This window comes from Pseudorasbora parva, chromosome 22, assembly GCF_024679245.1.
Source record: "Pseudorasbora parva isolate DD20220531a chromosome 22, ASM2467924v1, whole genome shotgun sequence".
Lineage (NCBI taxonomy): Eukaryota > Metazoa > Chordata > Actinopteri > Cypriniformes > Gobionidae > Pseudorasbora > Pseudorasbora parva.
In genome coordinates this window covers 26,019,510-26,042,369 of record NC_090193.1, presented here as the reverse complement: position 1 = coordinate 26,042,369, position 22,860 = coordinate 26,019,510, and the positions used below count along the sequence as shown (strand labels likewise).

The 22,860-nt window shown below is 36.3% G+C and overlaps 2 protein-coding genes across 3 annotated transcripts; both read right to left on the bottom strand.

The window, feature by feature from the left end:
- Nucleotides 1-98: 98 nt before the first annotated feature.
- On the bottom strand, nucleotides 99-11,611 carry top1a (DNA topoisomerase Ia). Its single transcript, XM_067431837.1, has 21 exons — nucleotides 11,469-11,611; nucleotides 11,041-11,065; nucleotides 7,882-7,978; nucleotides 7,525-7,642; nucleotides 7,324-7,370; nucleotides 6,787-6,876; nucleotides 6,465-6,546; nucleotides 6,279-6,376; nucleotides 5,972-6,087; nucleotides 5,546-5,667; nucleotides 5,340-5,462; nucleotides 5,060-5,247; nucleotides 4,837-4,981; nucleotides 4,012-4,155; nucleotides 3,587-3,772; nucleotides 2,546-2,614; nucleotides 2,322-2,436; nucleotides 2,094-2,221; nucleotides 1,879-1,973; nucleotides 1,613-1,762; nucleotides 99-1,524 (listed from the first exon to the last, which is right to left on the bottom strand). Exons 1-21 carry the CDS (start codon nucleotides 11,499-11,501, stop codon nucleotides 1,422-1,424), a joined length of 2,274 nt encoding a protein of 757 aa, XP_067287938.1. The 5' UTR covers nucleotides 11,502-11,611; the 3' UTR covers nucleotides 99-1,421.
- A 1,541-nt stretch (nucleotides 11,612-13,152) lies between these two features.
- Nucleotides 13,153-22,798, bottom strand: cyld2 (cylindromatosis (turban tumor syndrome) 2). Of its 2 annotated transcripts, XM_067431144.1 has the most exons (15): nucleotides 22,033-22,798; nucleotides 20,443-20,501; nucleotides 19,517-19,975; nucleotides 18,832-18,958; nucleotides 18,340-18,581; nucleotides 18,078-18,240; nucleotides 17,857-17,989; nucleotides 17,648-17,755; nucleotides 17,407-17,486; nucleotides 17,220-17,286; nucleotides 16,134-16,266; nucleotides 15,914-16,022; nucleotides 15,678-15,796; nucleotides 15,338-15,542; nucleotides 13,153-14,042 (listed from the first exon to the last, which is right to left on the bottom strand). In XM_067431144.1, exons 3-15 carry the CDS (start codon nucleotides 19,937-19,939, stop codon nucleotides 13,849-13,851), a joined length of 2,103 nt encoding a protein of 700 aa, XP_067287245.1. In that variant the 5' UTR covers nucleotides 19,940-19,975; nucleotides 20,443-20,501; nucleotides 22,033-22,798; the 3' UTR covers nucleotides 13,153-13,848. The 2 variants fall into 2 exon arrangements, with proteins under 2 accessions (XP_067287245.1, XP_067287246.1); XM_067431145.1 differs by lacking the exon at nucleotides 20,443-20,501.
- Nucleotides 22,799-22,860: the final 62 nt, after the last annotated feature.

Here is a 22,860-nt window from a genome sequence, read left to right as displayed (position 1 = left end):
GCAAAACCTCACCCATTGATGGAATGGACGATGAAACAAGACAATCACAACATAGAATTTTGAAAATGCTAAAAACACATTTCTTTGTAAGCACAACATACAAGTCATGTTGTAGGGTTTTATTTTTTTAAGGTTTTTAAATAACCTACAATTGAGCAAAAAAAAAAGAAAAAAAAAAAACAGGTTATGGCATAAGCTTGATAAGTTGGAAAAGGTTACATGGCTGTCACTAACATTTCTTTCCAGACTGGAGTGGGAAAACAAAATACAGATTCTGTTCAAGTCAATGTTAAAATAAGTCTATTCTTAAATCTTGACACAATTACAAAATAAAACCACTTAAAATCAGAACACAGACTTTTGTTTTTGGCAAAGTTGATTTCCCTCACATACCCTTCAGAAAAAACCCTTCTGCCATACCCTGAAATAATACATCCTAATAGTGATATCTTCAAGTAACAGATACAGGAGGTTTTTTTTTTCTTTTTTATCTAATGGAAACAGTCATTACACTTTAAAGTTAAACCCAGATGGAGACTCAAAGCAATGAAGACACGTCTGTAGGATACTGGAGGAAAAAAAAGGGGGTAAAATTGGTTCACATTTACACTGGAAACAAGACCCTGATATACAAGCTGTTAAAAAAAAGAAGAAAAAAAAAGAAATTCACATTCTGCATGTTTAACAAAATAGCTGAAACTGTAGTCCCCTGCAGCTCATCCAAGCATCCTTTGTGGTCTGGATATAGTTTACACAAGAGTTCCAACTCCAGTTTAAAAGTGAACAGTTCATGTAACACTCACTCAAACACACAGCTTTACATGGTCATATTTCCCATAAAATAATCACACCTGGTGTACACATTTCTTCTCCTAAAAAGGCGTGTGGGTGTACTTAAGCAATTCTTTGATTTTTTTTTTTAAATCTTCTATTAAAATATAGAATTCATTATTAATACAGGAGGGCTAAAAATACAGCAAAACTAAAAATGAAACGATCCACAAAGCAATTTGTATTTGGAGTACAGTAGCTATAGGACCACACAAGTTCATAGTTCAGACATCCTCAGGCCCCTTTGTCCAGAAATGGAAGGGGAGTGAGACAGTAAGTGTTCAAAAGGTCAAGCCACTGATTTTCCAGTTCATGGCTTAAAGACCATGCAACCTTGCATACAGGCTCTCCATACTTCATTCTTAAAAGATTGACCCAGTAAAACCTACAAGATTACAGGTCAAAGCCTAAAAAAATAAAATAAAAATCAGTCACCCAAACTATGACATTTAGGCCTCCTCTCGACACTATTCTTGGTTCACATCTTTCCCTTACCAGGTTTACAACCTGCTGGAAATCACACTAAAAGTATTAATTATAAAAAGAAAAAGAAAAAAGAAGGTGGGAGGAAGTAAAATAGCAAAGTGGATTTAAAATTCAAAGTCTTTGTCAGCCATGTCAATAGCCCAGGCAAATTTCTCACGCTGAGTTTTGTTGTAGATCTTTTCTATCGGGATGTCAAACTTCTTGCACCTGGAAAAAAAAAACAAGACGTCAAAATTAAAAAGGGGCATATATCCGATAGATTCTTACTGGGCAACCAACGGAAATGTCATCTTACCAAGCTACTGAGATACGTGGGTCCAGGTAGTTGAGCTTGGAGGTACCCAGGGCAATCTGCTTGTTTTCCTCCCGATCAGTGGCCTGTACCTCCAGCTTCATCAGCTGCTCCTCGACCCTCTGCACAGCTTTCTTCTTGGTCTCCACGGCCCTGGTTGCCAAAACCATCAACATTAAAGCAGCATACAATCACATACAAACACACAATGAGCATCAGAGGGGCCAAATTCAGTTGGGCGTCCTTCAAGCAAATATTTTGACACTCACTTCTTGGATTTCTCATCTCTGCGTACTTTGGCGTCAGCCTTGGCACTTTTCAGTTCTCTTTTAGCATCAGCAAGCTGTTCTTTCTTTGCGTCAATCTGGTTTTAATGAAGTAAATGCAGGAAAGGCAAACATTTAGATGGTCCAACAGACCCCGCACTAACACAAACAAATACCAGCATAAAGACAATGAGGACAAGGTCACAAACGTCTCATACCTTTGTCTGAAGATTTTGCATGGACTTCTCAAATGTCTTGGGTGGTGCCCTCTGGTGGTTACACAGGATGGCTACTGCTCGGTTGGCCCGATTGTAGGAGAGGATCTTTGCAGGTACATTTTCATCGGCTAATGAATAAGTAATTTTTTTATTAATGTCAAATATCATAAATGACAGACTCTTTTGTTAACTCAATCCAATTCTTTAAATCCAGTGAATGGAACTTACAGTTTGTGAGTTCATTCAGCTGCTGCTGTAGTGTGATGGAGGCGTTGTAAGTACGGAACACTTTAGCCGTAAGGCCATCCATCAACTCCTGAAGATGCTTATTCAAAATGGAGGTCTGCAAAAGAGGGAAGTCTTTTTACAATTTAGGATGTTGATCTTAATTTGATACATTTAGCATAAGCAATTTACTTGGTATTTCAAGCAATAAATAACAGACAGCTTACATTGAGACGATCGAAGAGGTCATCCTCTGGCTCTTTGTCCTCCATGAACAGCTGGAGATTTTTGAAAACCTGTAAAATTTTAAATGGAATTTTACACAAAAGACAGAAACAACACATGACTGTGCTAATCAATAGCACTCAGATAAGGAGCTTTATTATTTGTACGCAGCACAGTAAATTGGTGAACACCACATTTGATTTATGAAAGCGCCTTTCACAAACCCAAGGACACTTGCAATGTACAACAAAAGAGCAAAAAAAAAGAAGAAAACAAGAAAGAAAAAAGCAGCAAACTACATAAATTAAACAAAAAACATTATTTGACAAAACAAAATACAAAAGAAAGTGGATTGAAAACAGTAACTGGCAAGAATTGATGACTGTAGCGTTGTCAACATTGATCTGACAAGCAAGTACGATTTCAAATCTTTTTTTTTTTAATATGGGGAACCCAAAACATCGAAGCATCTAATGCCTATGGAGGACAAATCAAAAAGGTCTAAAGAGTGTGCAAACCATATCGGTGCTAGACCATGACAAACGTACAAAACTGTAATTAGACAATTATTGCGCATGATTAGTAAACGAGGAAGTTGCTGGAGAACAGTACAAGTTGACTTTCTGGTGTAAGGACACAAGCTGCAGAGTTTGGGATATATTAGCCCTGTTCCAAAACCTAATGAGATGCCTCAGGCAGCATCCTAACTGAAAAGGAAACTCACAACAAGTGACTGATTTGGAATGTTATACATCAGCAATCTGCACACCACATAAAAACACTACAAACATCTGCATAATATTTTCCAATATCAAGTACTTTTATTTATAATAAATAAAATCAACATTTATTTAGCTCCATCTTGAACAGATCTGGCTTTTTGCAATATATAAGAATCGCTTTATCCGTGAAGGACACGTGACGCTGCCATAAAAAACCTAAAAAAAGGCCTTAAAGCATTGTTCAGAATATAGAAAATGTAATAAATATTTAAAAAGATAAACATAACACATAAGAAAAATAAATAAATAATAAAAACTTACCCTCTTCTCAACAGGGACTTTGTTGTAGTATCTAATGGAGTCTTTACCGAGGAAGTCGAACTCTACGACATACTCCTGGCCGTCAAGCTCTTGATTGAGAGTTAGATGCTCCACTCGAAGTGAGCAGCAGCCCACTGTGTCAGCGGTCTCTCCTTCCTCCTTTTCATTACCTGCTCTCAGAGCCAGCTACAGCACATAGAAAAAAAATGATGCATAACACCGTCCTGCTTTTCGACTTCTGCTTTAGCTCAAAAAGATATTACAAACCTTACATTAAATGTAGGACCATTGACACTTTTTTTTTTTTATGTGAACCAAAAACTAAGCGCTTTTATGGAGTAATTCTGAATTAACCTATTCATCACATGCTTTCAGGGTCATGAGTCTGAAGTGAAGGATGTTACATTGATCTAAGCCACGCAAACCTTGTCAATGAAGTAAAGAGCAACAGCGCGTTGTCTGATCCTCATTTCTTTTGATTTCCAGTCTTCGCGGTATTGCGCACGGATCCGCTCCACACACTTTTTCAACCGACGGGCCGTTTCATATTTCTGCCAATCCTTCTCCCCCTGCAAGAAATACAACATATGTATCGATATTATCATCCAATAATTAATGTTACAAGTCCATATTTACTGTCACATTATGGCTGATATTTAAAATGGCTGAAAACTATGCCATTTTGACACAAAAAAGGTAATATTTTTTATACTTCGATTTAACCAATACAATTTTAAAAAGGCTGATACCAGTACATACTATCGGTCAAAAGTTTGGGATCAGTAAAGGTTTTTTTTTTTTTTTTTTTTTTAAGAATCTCACTTTTATTCAGCAATGATGCATTAAATTGGTAAGTGGCAGTGAAGACCAACAATTTTTCTAAAGAACTCCATTACAAATAAATACTGTTCTGCTATCAAGTCAAAAATATTCTGGGGGAAAAAAAAAGTTTCACAAAAACTATTATGTAGCACAATGGTTCAACATTGAAAAGGAATGTTACTTGAAGGATCATGCGACTGATTGCTGGACACATGACTGCCTAATAGAAAAACTTAAATTTTACAATATCTTTAAGCAAATAAATGCATCTTTCGTAAGCATGAAAATATTCTATAATAATAATAAAATGAATAACAACTGCAAACTTTAGTGGTAGTGTAGAACAAATCATGAAAGCAAGTACAATTCTTAACTAAGACAGTTAGAAACACTAATCATATTGAAATGAGATGCCTGGGCTAATTTACCTTGATTCTTGAACTGGGGTTCAGCATGATGTATTTGATAGAGCCTTGGATATTCTCAGTCCAGGACACCAGCCACGTCACCTTGTTGTCATGACGCACCTCTTTCCATTTTGTCCCAGGAGGTGGTTTAGGATGTTTTGAGTCTCTACAATGAGAAGCATAGAATAAAAAATAAATTCCCCAGCAGATGTGCTGACGATGGGCTGTGACGAATGCTCCTTACTTGCTGCAGTTGATGATAATGTCTTCAGGTCGGATACGACGCTTCAGCATGCCCATTTTGGGATGGTCACCTCTACCACGGAACAAGCCTGGAGGCTCAATACGGAAGTTGGCAATGCGCTCTTTATGATTGTCCATGACACAGAAGCCATACTCCTGCAGAATGCGCTCATTTTCCTCTTTAATTTTCTTAAGGAGGTTGGGAGAGAAAGTTTAACTCATGACAAAACATCCCAATATTTCACCAACTATTTATTTGGTATTTTGGGGTTTAATTTTACCTGTTTCTCTTCTTTAGTCATGGCCTTTCTGGCTTCGGATTGAGCTTTGAAATATTCACTCATTTCAGAAAAGTCACACTTATTCAGATCTGTGATTTTGGATTTCTCTTCAGATGTCATTTCCTAAAATGACAAGATCATGTAAGATAAATACAAGTCAGATACTTTAAAAAGCAAGAGGGGAGAATGACAAGATGCCACAATACCTTCCTCCAATCTTTGAAGAAGTTTTTCCGAAATATATCCTTGGTGGTGTACTCATGGTCCAACATTTTTGCAAAGAAGGTGGCCACCTCCTCTGCCTCAGGGCTGAGTTTCATATGTTTACCTGGTGACAAAACAATATACCATAAAAGCAGGTTCAGGAGAGCCGCAAAAAGAGCTGAATCCATCTTTTCACCAAGATCATTCCATGTTACTAAAGACTCAGCCTCTGAACCTTTCTACTAAGCCAATTATTGAAAATAATAGTCAATAACAATATACTAATAGAACAAAACACAGCTGTTCAAAAGATTTGAAGTTTACACAACCCATCATCTGCTTCTTTGACGGCTATTCGATCAAAATAACTGCAGAACAGGATGGGTTACCCACCTCATACACTGCCATATAGTAGTTAAAAGACGTACCATCATAATAGAACTTGACATTGCTGGGAATAGGCTCATATGGTGGTGCAAAAACAGGCCCTTTGTGTTCCAAAAACCTCCATTTCGAGCCATCCGTGTACCTCTCTTCCTCCCACCTAAATGGTATGAAAAAGCAGAGATGGAATGAGGCAAACCAACAAAAATCACAACACAGGCACAATAGCTCTATAAAGTACCGGAACAAGGACATTTGTGATCTGCATCATATCCCTGAATAAAATCAAAACAGACTCAAGATGAGGAGTTGGTCTACAATTACTTGACCATGAGAGGATGTGAGACTAACCATTTCCACTTATCTTCTGGCTCTTTTTTTGCTTTTTTCTTGCCATCTGTGGCAGCTTCTCCTTTCTTGTCTTTTGTCTTCTTTTTGGGTTTTATGTCCTAAGGCAAAGCAGAAAATTAAAATGTTTAAAGTGTTTTTGGAAAAGTAATTTTTTGTTGTTAAAGTAAGCCAAAACCTTCAACATACCTCTTCTACCTGTTTCCGTTTCTTTGACTTCTTTTCACTTCGGTCATCCTCAGTTTTAATTTTCTTGGGCTTGAACTCAGCACTGAAGGAATAATAAATAAATAAAAACATGTTTAAAAAAAATAAATTTCAGCACCCAGACACCTTTCATTTACCACATTTAAAAAAATGTAAAACTAAAAAACAAAATCACCATTCTATTTGCTCTAATGCTTAAAGCTATAAACAAGGAGGATCAATGCATGCGACTAGAGAAGATTGCTAGGTTCTTTTAAATGTCACATGCAAGTTTAAGACTGTATACGAACACAATGTCACTTACTCGTCATCATCGCGTTCCCTCTTCAGAGACTTCTCGTGTTTAGGAGAGTGGTAGAAATCATCATTCTCGGGTTCAGACTTAATAAAAGGGCTGTATAAAGGATGAGAGACTCGTTATTCGTTTTCTTGCTCATGTGATCAAATCTGAGAACCCCTTTAAATTGACTCAAGATAAATTCATGTTTCTAATTATGTGATTACAACCATGCCCTTGAACTTAAAGGGATCATGTGAGGAAACATTTTTCCTTTATCTTTTAAGATAAATATTATACAAAATGGAAGTAAGAGTATAAAAGTCTGCTAACAGAGGTGTACGTAACAGCTGAATGAGTCCCAATATTGACGGGTGAAGATTTATAACAAGATTGTGGATCATTCAAGTACAATCTTAATTTGAGGGGCTAGTTTAGAACAAACTTTTCTGAACCAGTCATGTCAATAAAGTGGAGAAATAAAGTTACGATAAGACCTCTTTACAATGAGCAGATCTCTTATGGCTACAGATGCATAATTTACATCACATTTAGGATTCTCACCTTGCAAAACCATTCTCTCGCTCTTTTTTGGGCTTGCCGTCAAAAGACTTTTGAGGATAGAAATGGGAGGGAAAAGAGATAGGTCAATAACAACACTCAATATTGTGTGAATCACAAAAGACTATTTACAACTCCTCCATAGCCAGAGGATTCAGCTTGGATAAAAATGCTGCGATGTGAAAGTTAGAGGATTCTGCCCACCCTTTCCTCCTTTTTCTTCTCTTTGTGTTTGTCCTTCTGCTTGTCTGAGGAGGATCCATCTTTGAGTTTCAGCCTCTCTTTATCTCTGTGCTTTTTATCCGAGGAGTCCCTATGTTCGCTGCCAAAATGCAATAAAACATGTTGTGATCTAATTGCCACAATGGTCTGGTCCATCAACAAAATCATCTCCAAATAGATGATAGTGTTTACAAAAGGAAGTTGCAGTAAAGCCAACATTCTTCCTGTGGTCTGAACACTAAAGGCCACGCCCTGCTTATCAAACACACTCCATAAAGAGCAAACTTAGCTATAAACCACCTATATCTACTGTAGAAACTCAAAGGAGTGACATCATACCTGTTGCTGTACTTTGATTTCTCACGTTCTTTGTCTTTCTTGTGGTCCTTGTGTTTGTGTTCTTTGTCCTTGTATTTATCTTTGTGTTTGTGAGAATCTGCCAATAAAAAAAAAAATAAGATTAAAGTAGCACATTCAAAAAGCAACAAACACCTGGCAACAAATGTCTGTCCCTGGAAAAGAAAAAAGGACTAAAAAACACAGTAACCTACGGGGTTAGAAAATGTACAAAAGTAGCAAATCAAACAGACTACCCCCATTACCCCCATAATTGTTCTGGTGCTATAGGTGTTCACAAACAAAGAGGCTAGCAAATAATAGTATAGAAGTTAATATGGAAACACTATGGCGGATCATTTTGCTCACACCTGGATGACACATACAGCGATCTGTACGAGCCTGCCATACACTGAAGATCATATCCAAACACCTAGTTTGAAATAAGTACAGCATGACATTTAGGGTTGTCCTTGCTGGCCTATTGCACAGTCTCACCTTGTAGTTTTTGGCACTTTACCCCTTGAAGTGAAGTGTCCAATTTTCACTCTTAGCTATGTATGGTGTTTACAGAGGCCCCACTTTTCGCAGGGTTCAGCTAAGACTATTTACGCTGAGAGGACTTTTGCTTTAGGAAATGTGTAGGTTGGTAGGCTAGATTGGGTTACAAGGGAGCCAGGCATATCCTACTGACACTGTATCGGACATTGAGAAAGCTGGAGGTGTTTTGTAACAGGCCTCCCAAAAGGCCAAAGCAAAACGATCTGCCTTTCTATCGCGAGGACCATAAGAAAGAACGGGAATTGTACGAGGCTTCAGAATCCAAACAAACTCAAATGTCATCCTTTAAGAGCAGAGAAACAATAACCTCATGTTACAGTAGGGTGCATTCAAGCATTAAGAGGGACAGGAGTGCTCAGTTAGGACGTGAAATCAAATCCTTTATCTTCTAACGCACGCTTGAGCGCCTTACCAAATGCAACAAACCTTCCTTTACCGCTAGATATGCATCCTTACTTGAACTCCTGTTACAGCATATTCTTCATATATAAATATTGGGGTACCTTTGGCCTTGTTACTTGTTTATATATTATATATAACAAATTAAAGTGAATGGGCCAGAAATTCACCATGTTCATTTTGCCCTTCAGCAAAGCATGCACATCTGGGATTGTGAGAGAACTTATGTGAACTGTACCCTCTAGTGGACAAGTTCAATGTCAGCAGAATTGTTACATGCTGAAGCTTCACAACAAAAAGCAAATTCACAGTAATGAAGTCTGTATGACTGAAAAAAGCCTCTTGACCAAACAGAATGTAGAATGAACCAAACATACAAAATATTTGTATACTAAAATTACCTGCAAACTAACAATTAGATTTATTACATGCTAAGCTAATGCAAAAATTAATTTTTGAAAAGTTGCCATCATGATACCAGCTATATTACATGGTGTATGGGACATCTCATGCATGCAAATGTAATAAATTATGGGTAGACAAAACAAAACAAAAAACACCTACACACTGTCACTGTTTTATTAAATACATGGTTCATTTTATTGTTTTCAGGACTGAGCAGGGGTTTTTAATATGTCCCCAAACCCTGACAAGCACTTGGTGGATGCTCAATGAAATAACATGGTGTAATCAGGCAGTTCGTGCATTAACAGCCATCAGTTAAGCATCCTAAATGCTCAGAGTGGGAAGCAAAATTACCAGAAGCATCATGCACATTCAAAATATGGACTCTATAGATTTTAAGTGTAAAATTAATAAAAACCTATTTATTTGAGATGAGTTGCATGATTAGTGTATGCTGGGGGGGGGGGGGGGTAGATAAACTGCTGTGGAAGAAAAAAATCATTGTTTACCCACCCACATTGTTGAACACACCATTTCCCATTGGAAAACAAAATTAAGAATTAAAGTACAATAATAATGCATGATGACTGATGAAGTTAGGCTGCTGTTTTGTTTAAAAAAAAAAAATCAACAATATAATTTTAATAAAAATAAAATAGGATACCATTACACTAGTAACATCAGTTGCACTTATAACAGAGAGTGGCAGAAATGTTACTGATGTCCCCATAAAATACAGTGCATAAAGCTGATTGTTACCCATGTGATTGTGTATCAGAAATATGAAGAAGAAAAAAAAGATGCATAAGAATCAAGAATTTTCATTTGTCCATTAAATAAGCACTTACAATCGGCACCCGTATATGCATTGCAAGTGTCTGGTGCCTAGTAAGTGCTGTGGGATTTCCTGTTGTGGCATGCTAAAGTTTTAAACTGCATAGAAATAGCAAATACTCTCATTAGTCACTAATCTTGTGGAGTATATTAACTAAAAAAAGAAAAGGGGCACTTAAAAAAACTACAATAAACGTAGTGACTTTAGCAATACCTCTGGCAGGCCATGTTTTGAACCTGCATTACCAAACTAATAATAACCAAATGACAGATGAGTGAAATCAGGTTTAGGGCCAAAAAAAAAAAACAGTCTCACAGTACTGGCTCATTTAAATGCATTTAATTTGGTTTTAACTGTTTATTTGGCGCAGATTAGTTTACAGTATCTCTCAGAACAAAAGAGAGGCTTTATAGATACTAAATACCTGCACATAATTACAGTTAATGTTTTGTTAGCAAACGTGCATTTTCATGATATTTCATCGAATAAAAGTGTATTTGATGATGATCGTTTAATTTCGTGCGACGATTCGAAACAGGTCACACACGTTTCACAATCCTTCTCCTCCATAATCACGTCGATGTGCACTTAACGTTCACTACACTCAGACCGCTAGACAGAGAAAAAGAAAATGGCGCAGAGACTAAGTCCTCAACCCCCAAACCCTCACTTTCACAAGCCCCATTAGACCATTTTTATAACTCTAAAAACGACCAAGCTAAATTAACTTGAAAAAAACCTCGTTCTCTTTCAAAATTGCCGTTTTTCGTTGATTTAAAAGCTATATAAATACGATTTTAAAGGGCTCAATGTGAACAATAGGCGCTTGTCAGAGAGCGAGAGGGGACTTAGTCTCTGGGACGCCATTTCTTTCCTTAAAACTAACTGGTCGTCAAGCGATCACGTTAGATGTAGAAAACGTATGTTTATCATAATGTGCTGATTAGACAAGTCCCACTCACCATTATATCTGGATCCCGACTCGATCTGCGGAAAAACAGTGGTGTATAAGTTAGTGTTAAACCGTGCCATGTCAATACGCTGCTAACTTTCAACTTGATGCTAGTCGGAGGGTTAGCGCTCAAGCTAACAAGCCTGTTCACAAAATAGCGTTTAAACCCCACCGCTGCGGAGGACAGGGGACTGTTTAAACTTTATTCCCAAAAAAGAAGCATTTGTTAATGGACGTTAATGTAAGAAAAGCGGCAAAGGACAGCAAGGGCTGAAAATACAAAATTATTACATTCAAAGCCGACTTCTGGTGCCTGTTAGCTTAGCATGCTGGGGAAAAACTGCCGCTGCGGATGGAATTTAAACAGCCGAGCTAATGACTACAAACCATCAAGAAAGAAAGAAAATTACTGACAACGTGAAATCACAAACACTTTACCTGGGAATCGTTGTGGGAATGGTCCCCACTCATTTCTATGGGTCTTATTTTAAAATAACACAGTTAAAAGCCTGTTAAAGTAAAATGCCGGCGAGGAGCTGTAGGCAGAATGAAGAAAGACACAGTTGTGTAACAGACCAAGCCCGAAAATTATAGCACTGCGCATGTCAGACGCGTTTAAAAGGATAAAAAAGGCGTTATTCCTGCCCCTGGCCCCTCCCACACAGCACCGCTCTGTGACGTCACCCCTAATTTACTATGGTGGTAGAGCCACGTGGTAGCAAGTGAAGAGAGGCTTGTTAAACTAATTATTATTTTGTATCAATAATAGTAATAATAATAATAATAACAATAATAGAAACAATACATTTTAACATTTAACAAAATACTAGCCTATAGGCGCTACAAAGCCTTTTCTGATGGAATGAAGTTGACTGTCACATGACTTGCTTATTATTTAGCTTACCTTTTAAACTCTAGATAGAATATTACAATAATAAGACATCAAGAAAATGTGGGCACATCATAGATTGGTTTAATCACTTTAGTAATTTGAACAAATCTGTGTGTGTGTGTGTTCATGTTTTTCTATATACTGAGGACTTCCACCTGAATGCACATTGCACACTGACTCATGGGGACTTGTTTCTCAATGTCACCGTGGGGACCTAAATTTAAGTCACCATGAGCAAACAAGCTTTTAAGGATGAGTTTTGAAAATGTAAAAATGCTGAAAGTTTTCTGTGATGGGTATATGTTTAGGGGCAAGGTTAGTGTAAGGGGATAAAATATACAGTTTGTACAGTAGGCCTATAAAAACTATTATGTCTGTCCCCACAAAGATTAGACCACTAATGCATGCCTTGTCTCTCAATGGCCACATTTATCTTAAACCTGCAGCAGGCCTATCTCTTTTCAGACAACAGATGCAAAGGCGAAAACTCACATTTCACAATCTATGATCTTTGTGTCTTTAGGCAACTGTAACAATAAATGTATGCTATAACTTAAATGTGGTATAGCATTCACAGTTAATGGTTAATGGGCAATGATCAGGAACAGGATCCCGAGTCACGCTTTATATGGCCTTATCTAAATTATGTACTTAACAATTTGATACAATATACTTATTATGTACATACATGTTGGTGCATGATAATAATATTTAAAGTATGTGCATTTAATTAACATTTTTAATAACCCTAAACGTAATCATGCCTCAAAATCCTTAGCAGTAAATGTGGACATTTTCCAGAACAATGTGAATAGCCTACCGGGAATCCATATAGTGTTGCAGATAGGGTTAGGGATAGTTCATCCAAAAAATAAACTTTTGTCATCATTTACTCACCCTAAACTTGTTCCACACCTGTATGAATTTCTTTCTTCTGTTGAATCAAAAATAATATATTTTTTAAGAATATTGCTAATCAAACAGCTGACAGCCACTGACTTAGTAGGAAAAAAAAAATACTATGATAGTCAATGGCTACTGCCAAATGTCTGCTTACCAACTTTCTTGAAAATATCTTCTTTTGTGTTCAACAGAAGAAAGAAACTCATTCAGGGTTGGAACAAAATGAGGCTGAGGAAATTATGAAAGAATTTTATTTATAATAATATATAATATTTTTAATATAATACAACATAATCAAAAGTTTTAATTGTTTGTAAATCGCCCCAATCGATTCATTCAAAAGAACCAATTCAAAACAACAAGAACGATTCGTTTGAGTATCAGACGTCACAGTTTAGAACGTGGTAATCAAGTCTTTGTAAACATCGTCATTGGAGAGTCAATGCTGTGATGTTTCCATTAGAGGGCGTCATCGCTCCTACTTCTCACAATACATTAAACCCCATCTGTAAAACTTTTTAGGTCATTTGTGTCAAAGAAGCATAACATTTACAAATATGACCAAAAGAATAAAAGCTAATAAATAATATCTACTATGGATAAAATTAAGAGACGTGGGATCGGTACAATGCTTTAATACAAATATAAACATCCTACAGCTTTAATCATTTTCAATAAAAAATAGAATATGTTAATAAAGTACAAATAAACTTCTATCGACAAATGATCTAAACAATAATTCATGAAATAAAAATAAAAAAATCACACTGAACCTTCATATGACATCCTGGTACTATTTGTCATTTCAAATAAAATTGTATTGTTGTTTATTAATGTCTATCTCTATGCCTTAATTATATAAATAAAGCCCTTTTTATATAAATAAACTTCCATTATAAATTCTAAGAACAATTTGATAAAGAACAGAGCAAAGCAAAACATCCGTATCCTTTATGTGTCAACTCTCATGATGTAATGACTCGAGAGATATAACAAGGACAAAGATATCACTAATGTCAATGCTCATTGATGATGCTGAGGGTTACTGTCTGTTCTCTGATAGAGACACATGTATGAATCACACAGCAGTCTCCGCACCAGCTCACTGCACTGACTCAGATCTGCTGAGGAGATCTCCTCTTCAGGCCGGGAAAGGAAGTCTCCAACCTCCGGGCAGGACCTGATCACGGGAACGTTGTAGCCATTGTTATCATCACCTAAAGATAAAAATAAGATTAAATAAATGACTTTATCTGTTTTTATCTGGTCAGTAATGGACGGTTTGTGAATTCTCAGTGGAGTGATACAGTGCAGATTACAGCTGTGTCCAAAATCTTAGACTGCTGCCTTTCTGAATTTGCATTCAGCATTTATGCATGAAGGTACCTGCCGGAACTGACTTTTGAGACAGCATTTAATGATGTAAAACAATAGCTTTGGTGATACCTAAGCAAATATTTAATTACTACACTATTCATTTCTCATTAGAAATGACTTTGGTCTAAAATGCACTTTTACACACAAACTGACCACAAGACGGTATAATTATAATTATTATTATTATTATATTATTATTATCTTTCTAAATAGCTAAATAGCAATACAAAAAAATGAAAAAAAGTGAAAATTGCAGTATTACAATATCTTGTATTCTGTAATTTGAACATGGAAGGCGTTCAGCGGGAAGCTAGATATTTTACTTTATAATGAGTTAAATGTGGATATTTTTCTTACAATAACTCATTTATTCGCTTCAGAATACCTTTATTAACCCCCCAGGGCTGTATGGATTACTTTTATAAAGGATGGATGCACTCTTTTAGGCTTCAAATTTTGGCCTGCCATTCATTGCCATTATAATGCTTGGATTAGCCAGGAAATTTTTTTTATATAACTCAGATTGTATTAGTTTAAAAGAAGAATGCCATATACACCTAGGATGGCTTGAGGGTAAGTAAATTATAGGATAATAAAAAAAAATTGGGTGAACTATCCATATATCCATATCTATATCCCTATTTTTCATTTAAAATAAATGCCTCTCTAAGGTGATATGCGATATGCGATATCTCTAAAGGGAACAATTGAAAAGAGAATGATTTCGGAAAAAGTCGGATTCTAACTTGATTCATTTACTTGATTCATTGGCTTTACTCTCCATGCCACTTTTTCTGTTATGCACCCAGTTTTCTTTTTTTAAATTTTGTCTGGCTCAATATTGGGCGGAACTTGCACTTGGTGTAAATAGAACACCCTCAAATGTTTTACCTTAACTTTCATGGAATGCAACACACTGGATTGAGGAAAATCAAAGGCAGTAAAAATACATATATGCTTCCTTCAAGAATCAATCAGATGAAGGTATCTTAGTAGACAAGATGTGACATGCTCATTAGATTCAACATGGTTTGTTGCCTTCCTATCTCCGGATGCTGCCTGCAGAGGATGTACTTATCAGCTTCGGACACAGTCTGCGTTTTAATATGTTGGAGATTTAGAATATATGACATACCGCATCGGTCAGCCATGCTGTCAAAGAAGATCCAGGACCGTGGGTCAGGCCCATATTTGACAAAAGACACATAATGGCTGGTGTTTATACAGAGAACTGCAAAGAGCTGCATCTGGTGCCTCTGTACTGATGCGTCTTCTGGAATTTGATCTGGAACTGTAAGTTTGTGAGGAGTGTGTAACTGTCGGGAGGGATGAGTGTGAACCTGTAGAAAGAGCAAAAACATTTGGGTTTGTTTGTGGGAGAAGGCATATGAATGAAAATAGCATGTAAAATGCATTATATCACAACTGTTAGAATGCAGTGTACATAAATCAGATTTCAGCACTAGGATCATTACCTGTGTGTTGCAGGTAGAGCAATACTGCTTAATTTTGCCTGGCTGGAGCTTATGGTCCATCAGGCACTGGTCACACTCATATTCAGCCAGATGACCACACAGAAAACATTCCCGAGGAGCTGCCAGAGAAAACAAGAGAAGCATCAGAGATATTGCAACAGTCCAATATGTCTGCTTCCACAAAACAAATTTCATCAGGAGGAGATTTCATTTGGAAGTATGCTTGTTAAACTCACAACAATGTAAGACATCTGTGATGTCCAGTTCTGTTGAGGGAATGATTTTAGGGAACATCTTGAACTTCTTTCCAAATCGTGGCATCTGAACTATAAGGCAAGATGGAATCTAAAATAAAAGAAAGTTTTGATTACTCAATATATACTAGGTAGTAGACAAATATGGGGCATGCAAACTGTAATATAACGCATAATAATAATCTCTGAGAAATGAACAAACCTCTTCAAACTTCAGATCACTTGATACTAAAGACATCTCAAGCAGCTGTTGAACCGAAGGCATGGCTCCCATCTGATTCTTCTCTACAATGATCTGATGCGTATAGGCATCCTGTGACAACTCTCCATGTGACCTAGAAACACACAGGTGTTAAGATATACAGTTAAGCTTGTTTACACTGAATATACACTTATGTTAAAAAGACATCTGTGGGAAAGGGGTCAGTGAAATGTTCTCTTAATCTCTCCATGGCTGCATTTATTTGATCAAAAATACAGTAAAAACAGAATATTGTTTATTAGCAATATTTTATTTCATGTTTTTAAATATATTTTTAAAAGCTGAATTTTCAGTATCAGTACTCTGGTCTTCACTGTCACACAATCCTTCAGAAATCATTCTAATATGCTGAACTCCTGCTAAAGAAACATTTATGATTTGAAAGGGATTATCTGTGTTTGGTTTGGGAGAGTTTTGGAAGTGATTAGTTTCCTGTGTTTGAGGTGGTTTCTATGGTTTCATATTGAGTTTGATTATCATGATTTAGTTTGCTCATGTATTTAAACCTTGAGTTTGTTCTGTTCGTGGTCTGATCTCATCCATGTATACCAGTTATTCTGTTTGACAGAATACACAATGTTGAAAGCAGTTGTGCAGCTTAATATTTATGTGGAAAATATTACACATTTTCAGGATTCTTTGATGAATAAAAAGCTCAATGAGCAGCATTTATTTTTTAAATAGAAACCTTTTGTAACATTATAAATGTCTTTACTTCCACTTTTGATCAATGTAATGTCTTTTTGAATAAAATTATTAATTTCTTTCAAAAACTTACTGACCCCAAACTTTTGAACCATAGTGTATATATACGTACATTCAAAAACATAAATCAAATACAAAGCTATATCATATAATATAATAATGTTTTAATAAATATATATTTTTAAAGTGAAATAAAAATACTTTATAACTACTGTGTGCAAAACATATTCATTCAAGGGTTGTGTAAAATGTCAAAACACGGTCATGTTTCTCAGATAAACAAAACTGGAGTGATGGACAAGCAGTGCAACTGAAACAAACCTGAGTTTGAGCAATGGCTCAATGTGTAAAACATGCTTTAATAGTAGGGTGATGAACTCTTCTGGATCTGACGGAAAAAGCAGTAAAAATGTTTTAGTGATCAAAGTAACGTTCCCTCTAAGCCACAGATGAAAAACGTGCAGCTCTACATCAAAGAAGAAAATGGCCGCTACGGGACAAGTAATACCTTTCTCCTCTGTAGCAAAAGATTTGCAGCCCAATTGTTTACGAAACTTCATCACACTTTCTGCTGGAACAAAGCCAGATCTGTCGAGAGAGGCAGAGGTCATTTGAAATGAACTGTGAGTGCCCTGATGACTACATGCCCACATAAAGAGTGTTTACTTTTTAGTGCATTAGCTTTGTTATGTGACGTTCTTATGTACTATCGCGCATACAGTACACTCAAGGGGTTTGAGAGCTTTTACCTGCGTAAACGGTCAACAATGTCTCGTCTTAAAACGTGTGAAATGCCTTCCTCATTATCTGCTGATCTGTCAAACACACTGTTGAAAGCTATGGATGATGTGAAGAGACTGTAAAAGCAGAGAAAAAAAAGAAAAGGCATCAGTGCATGCGAACAGAAAGAACGAAACGTCAAATAACATACATAACATGCCTTTCTTGAGATGCCTACCTAAAGAGAGTGGCATCTAAATAGCAGGAGTTGAAGTGGCCTTGGATCCCCCTCATTCTGCCCACCAGATGAGACGAAACATCTTGCTCAGAAACAGGAGGAACATCTTCATCCAAATCTTCCAGGATCGTGACTAAGAAAGAAAAACTTTTAATATTGAGGCCTTTAACATTCAGACTGTTTTTAGAAATTGAATAATATAGCAGACTGAAGGGCCTCACCTGAGGGAGGTTCAAGTGCTTTCTGGATCTCATTTGAAATGAACAGAAATCTACTGTCTGGTTTGCAGTTGGTCAGTGGCACAAACAAGGCTTTGTTTCCTTCACAGGTGAAATACCGTTTCGTACCAAACATCCCATCCGAACAAGTCGTCGCCTCAGTGTCCTGAAGAGATTTGAGGAATATTTTAATTATTTGCATGCGCAAAACAGAACATAATCGGCACATGCTCAACATTAAATAAATAAAAATGTCGATGCTCACAAGTTCAAGTCCTGCCCAGTCATTTTTCTTTCCATCTGGAACACCGATCCATCTGATCACCCCAAACACAGTCAGTCCATTCAAAGATATGACCTCTGCCATGGACCCCACCTCCAGAGAATAATGGGGCAAGGCCTGAATGGAGTTGGACACATCCTTGTTGGAGAAGGAACTTCCTTTTTTTGCATTGCGTGAGTTGAGAGCTTTGGAATTTATGAGTGACACGACTTCCCCTTTCAAACCTAAAAAGGGGATAACATCAATTATATAATTGCAGATATCATCATCACCTGACATTCCTCAAGTCTATGAATTACCCCATTAAATCTTGATATAAAGCATAATAGATGTTATGAACTGATTTGAGACTGACTGTCTTTCCTGTTTAAGATAGCAATCTTTTCCGCAGTCTAGTCATAAGAATTCTCAAAAGCAGCCTAAATCCAATTTTCTTGAGAATTTTAATATGTGCTAAAAAGATGACTAACTGACCCAAATCAATGCTGACTCTCAGCGGCTGCTTGGTGCTTAAATGTGACGGCGCCACCTGGACAATGTCAGCTGCGCTGAAGAAGGGAAGAGGGACAGTCTTCTTCGACAAAATATCCTGCTCAGTGTCCTGTGAAAAAATTAAACAGCATGTAAACAGACCCAAGTGGATTATTTATTCCATTAATGTGACTATTTTGTTTGCATTTTAAGTATTTTGTCTGTGATCAAAACATTGATACCTACGTCACAGTTGAAAAGTGCATGCTTAGATTATGTAACAGTACACAGGCATTTTGATAAGACTACACACAATCCTTTCCTCTATACGCAAAATTTTATATAGAAATTGTATATCTCAGAACAATTTTAGTTTATTAATAATGACTAATTATCTACAATTAATATTATTTTAGTATAATGTACTTTAAAATAATTTATATAAAACAATAAAATATTTTAATACAAACGCATTGTGTATTTTATTATCACACAGTATTGTTATTATATACAATAAAATTACATTAAAACAACATGAATAGGCCTACTACTAAATCATCATTACGGTGATTTCAAAGTAACTTGAGTGACTTGAGCTGAATAATCAATTTCATTATTTTAGCACATTTGTTTACATGAATTAGCCTAATGGGGAAAACGGAAGCAAAAGTAAGGTGCTTTTCCTCACCATCAAGTCCAGCTCAAATCCCAGCATTTGCAAAACACCTGGTTTGCCCTTCTTGCCTATTTGAATCAGATTCTTGACCAGGCACGGTAGAAAGTCCTTCTTGTGTTTGACCACTACAAGATCATCCTGAACAAGTTCACAGATTGCACTGAAGAGCTGGACGTTGCACAGGAGCTCCAGTCGCCTGCTGGCAGGAGAAACGAACAAAAGTAGCTGAGCTTGGTGGCGTGAGAGTGGGTATGTGTCCTGTTTTTTCACCGTGCCACTGCTCCTGGCACTGCCATCTCCTCCATAAACTATTCCTATGGAATCTCCAGTTGCTGTCTCCGCATCCGCGCGCCCGATTGACCCCCGAGATAAGCCCTTCTTGCTTCTCTTCACTACAATAAAGTAGCGCTCCTGTCGTTCCCTGTCCAGTTCCATGTTAAACGATGAGTGTCTGATTCAGCTGTCTGTCGCCTTATCAAGACAGAGAGGAGTCAGTTATCTACAGTGGTGATGTCATGCACATTTCATTGCTGACATGTGACACTGAAGATGTTCATCTGTGCAAACCAGGAAATCCCAATTGGTTTATTAATATGAGAAACAATTTATTTTTTTATACATTTACATTGATCTATAAGATTATTGAGAGAACATTGATGACATAGAGATTATATTTTACATGTAAGTGTTCCTACTATACCGATTAATTATTAATACTTTATTTCTACAATCATAATAAAACAATAAAAGCACAATGTGCCTTTTTAAAACAACAACACAAAAATAAATAACAAGACTGTCAAATAGTATTTAGCCTCTATGCAATGTTAAATTCTTTGTTTTTGCTCATATAAAAATTATGTTAAAATAATCTATACTATAAATAAAAATCTAACCAAAAACAAGCAAAAAACAATATAAAAAGCAAGTTACTTTACCTGAGAAAATAGTTGTTTTCTTGTTTAATGGACAGTGTGATGGCATTGTTGGTGCTATTCTGTCAAAAAAACATTGTAATGCATGTACTCTCTATGAGAAGATATAGAAACATATAAGAAAACAAAACAGTGAGACAAATGTCACACGCAGATTGCATTATCACAAATGAACCAAGTAAATAATTATAACAGTTATTAGTATTTAATAGCCTATCAATTTGCCTTGTTGTGTAACTACACCATAAAACTGTAACAATTCTCAAGTACAATATACATTCATATACCTGAAGTGTAAGTTCATTTACATGAAGTTTACAGACATCCCTTAGCAGTCCCAAAGCCAAATTTTGGGTATGCGTGTTTTTAGGCACCCTTTTTTGGGATTTGCTCAGCAGAACACATGCGACAACTATAAATATGCTGTCTAAGTAGGCAAGCTAGACTATAAATGTTCACTTAAGAAAAGTGAAATACATTTTGAGAAAACAAATCATGAGCACCTTTACATGTTACCACTAAACATAAAGTCTGCACTGGTAATTCTTTATGTGCATGTTTTTGTATTCATGTAGTCTGGTTAAAAGCACCTGTCCTTGAATGAGTGTCTGAACACTTTAACTTGGTGAACTTGTTTTGTAACTTGTTCTTTTCACTGCGTTAACTGACTTTAATGACTTTAGTTCAGTTCAGTATGTAAGGAGATGTAGACGTGAATGCACCATCTATACTTCTGTATCTGAAATATAAGAAAGCATGTAGAAGTGTAGGAAAAACAGACTTCTAAAAATATTTCTATTAAATATATTTATTTTTATTTAATTATTACAATGAATATTCATGGAGAAATATATTTTATCCTGCTGAATAACTAAATAATTAAAATTAAAGAGATTCTTTACTGAATTAAATGAATAAACTAAGGCAACTGTTTGAATGATCTGATTTAGCTCCTCCCCTGTTTTTTTTATGTTTATGTAATGATCTTATGTCATTCTGCCGTGTAAGAAAGATCATTATATTATGACATATATTATATATCTGACTGACTATATGTAAAACAACCCATGCAAATTATAGTTCTGCAAACGCCACACATTTTCCATGAACAAATGCATCATTTATTTTATAAAGCTGCAGACATGTTTCAGCAAACATCTGCCTCCTCATATGTAGAAACAGGTTCCCTTTTGAACTCTAAACGGACTCTTCACCTGCTAAATGCACTCGAAACTCTCTCTGACAGATAAAACTGCAGGGAACATTCCCTAAAAAAAACTCAAATAACTACATACGCCACATGACATAGTTGAAATAAGTTTATATTTATCTTGCTGCCCATCAGATCAGGTGATGTAAGTATGAAGGTGTGTTAAAGACTTGCCTGATTGCATGTCATGAGATCTTTTAACATATTTTACGTAACTGGTAAAGATGACCTTTATATCCTTTCCCTATACTTATTAGAACAATACTTACACTTTATAAGTGCAAGATATAAATGAAACATTTAATAACGTGATTCTGTATTTACCAAACAAGGAATTTGCACATATAGCAACAAATGTCTAGCTTTAAGGGGGCAGTGTATACCTTTGCAACACTATCTTAGTCTGCCACATGTGTGATTATGTCTTGGTTGCACTCGAATGACCCGTTCACATGACAGCACCTGCATTCTGTGAAATCTGTGATGTTTATGCTGCAGGGCTATGATGTCCTCGCCGAGAAACAAAGAAACAAAACAGAATAAGCGATGAACTGCAGACTTTACTCTCTGAAAATGAATAGGGAAAAACAAGAGAAAGAACACATCCAACAAACCACTCGGCCCACCAGAGTTGCTATATTCATGTGGAAAACATAAAAAGGATCAACAAACAGTCAAAGTATTTTGTAGCACTAAAAGAATGTAAATAATTTCTAACTAAGAGCATAAATCATATGAAATGTCGAGTACAAATAGCTGAGTATAAAATACACTTGTTAAGAGATTAATACAAGTGCTAAATGTCAACATTAAATTTTAATATTTATATATATTATAATGTTGGACTAAAAACTTCTGAAGCTCATAACATTGTAAATAGGATTCATTTTAGGGCTACTTCCATGGCTAGAGCACACTAGGCGAACCCAGGCGCCCCCTTGTGGTTATTTTATAGTGTTTATGCTTTGTGCACAAATTTAGAAACAAACTGTATATTTGTTATAATTAAATACAGTCAAGTTAGAAAGTATATGTCATAATGGGATAAACTGGCTAAAATGATCTAGACAGCTGTGCCCCATTGCAAACCGTGAACACACACACCTAAAGTAGTGGGCAGCCATTTTGCCGTGGCACCCAGAAGCAATAGGGAGTCAGGTGCCTTGCTCAAGGGCACCTCAGTCATTTCCTGCCGGTATTGAGACTCGAAA

What these genes read in the sequence shown, in the direction of transcription:
- top1a (XM_067431837.1), bottom strand. Translation starts at nt 11,501, where the DNA reads ATGAGTGGGGACCATTCCCACAACGATTCCCAG. An exon ending in CCAGAAGATAAGTGGAAATG is followed by an intron (nt 6,088 to 6,278) that starts GTTAGTCTCACA and finishes CATACCATTTAG; the next exon opens with GTGGGAGGAAGAGAGGTACA. An exon ending in CCACGTATCTCAGTAGCTTG is followed by an intron (nt 1,525 to 1,612) that starts GTAAGATGACAT and finishes TTTTTTTTCCAG; the next exon opens with GTGCAAGAAGTTTGACATCC.
- cyld2 (XM_067431144.1), bottom strand. Translation starts at nt 19,939, where the DNA reads ATGGAACTGGACAGGGAACGACAGGAGCGCTACTTTATTGTAGTGAAG. An exon ending in ACTGGGCAGGACTTGAACTT is followed by an intron (nt 18,241 to 18,339) that starts GTGAGCATCGAC and finishes AAATCTCTTCAG; the next exon opens with GACACTGAGGCGACGACTTG. An exon ending in TTTTGCTACAGAGGAGAAAG is followed by an intron (nt 17,287 to 17,406) that starts GTATTACTTGTC and finishes TTTTTCCGTCAG; the next exon opens with ATCCAGAAGAGTTCATCACC.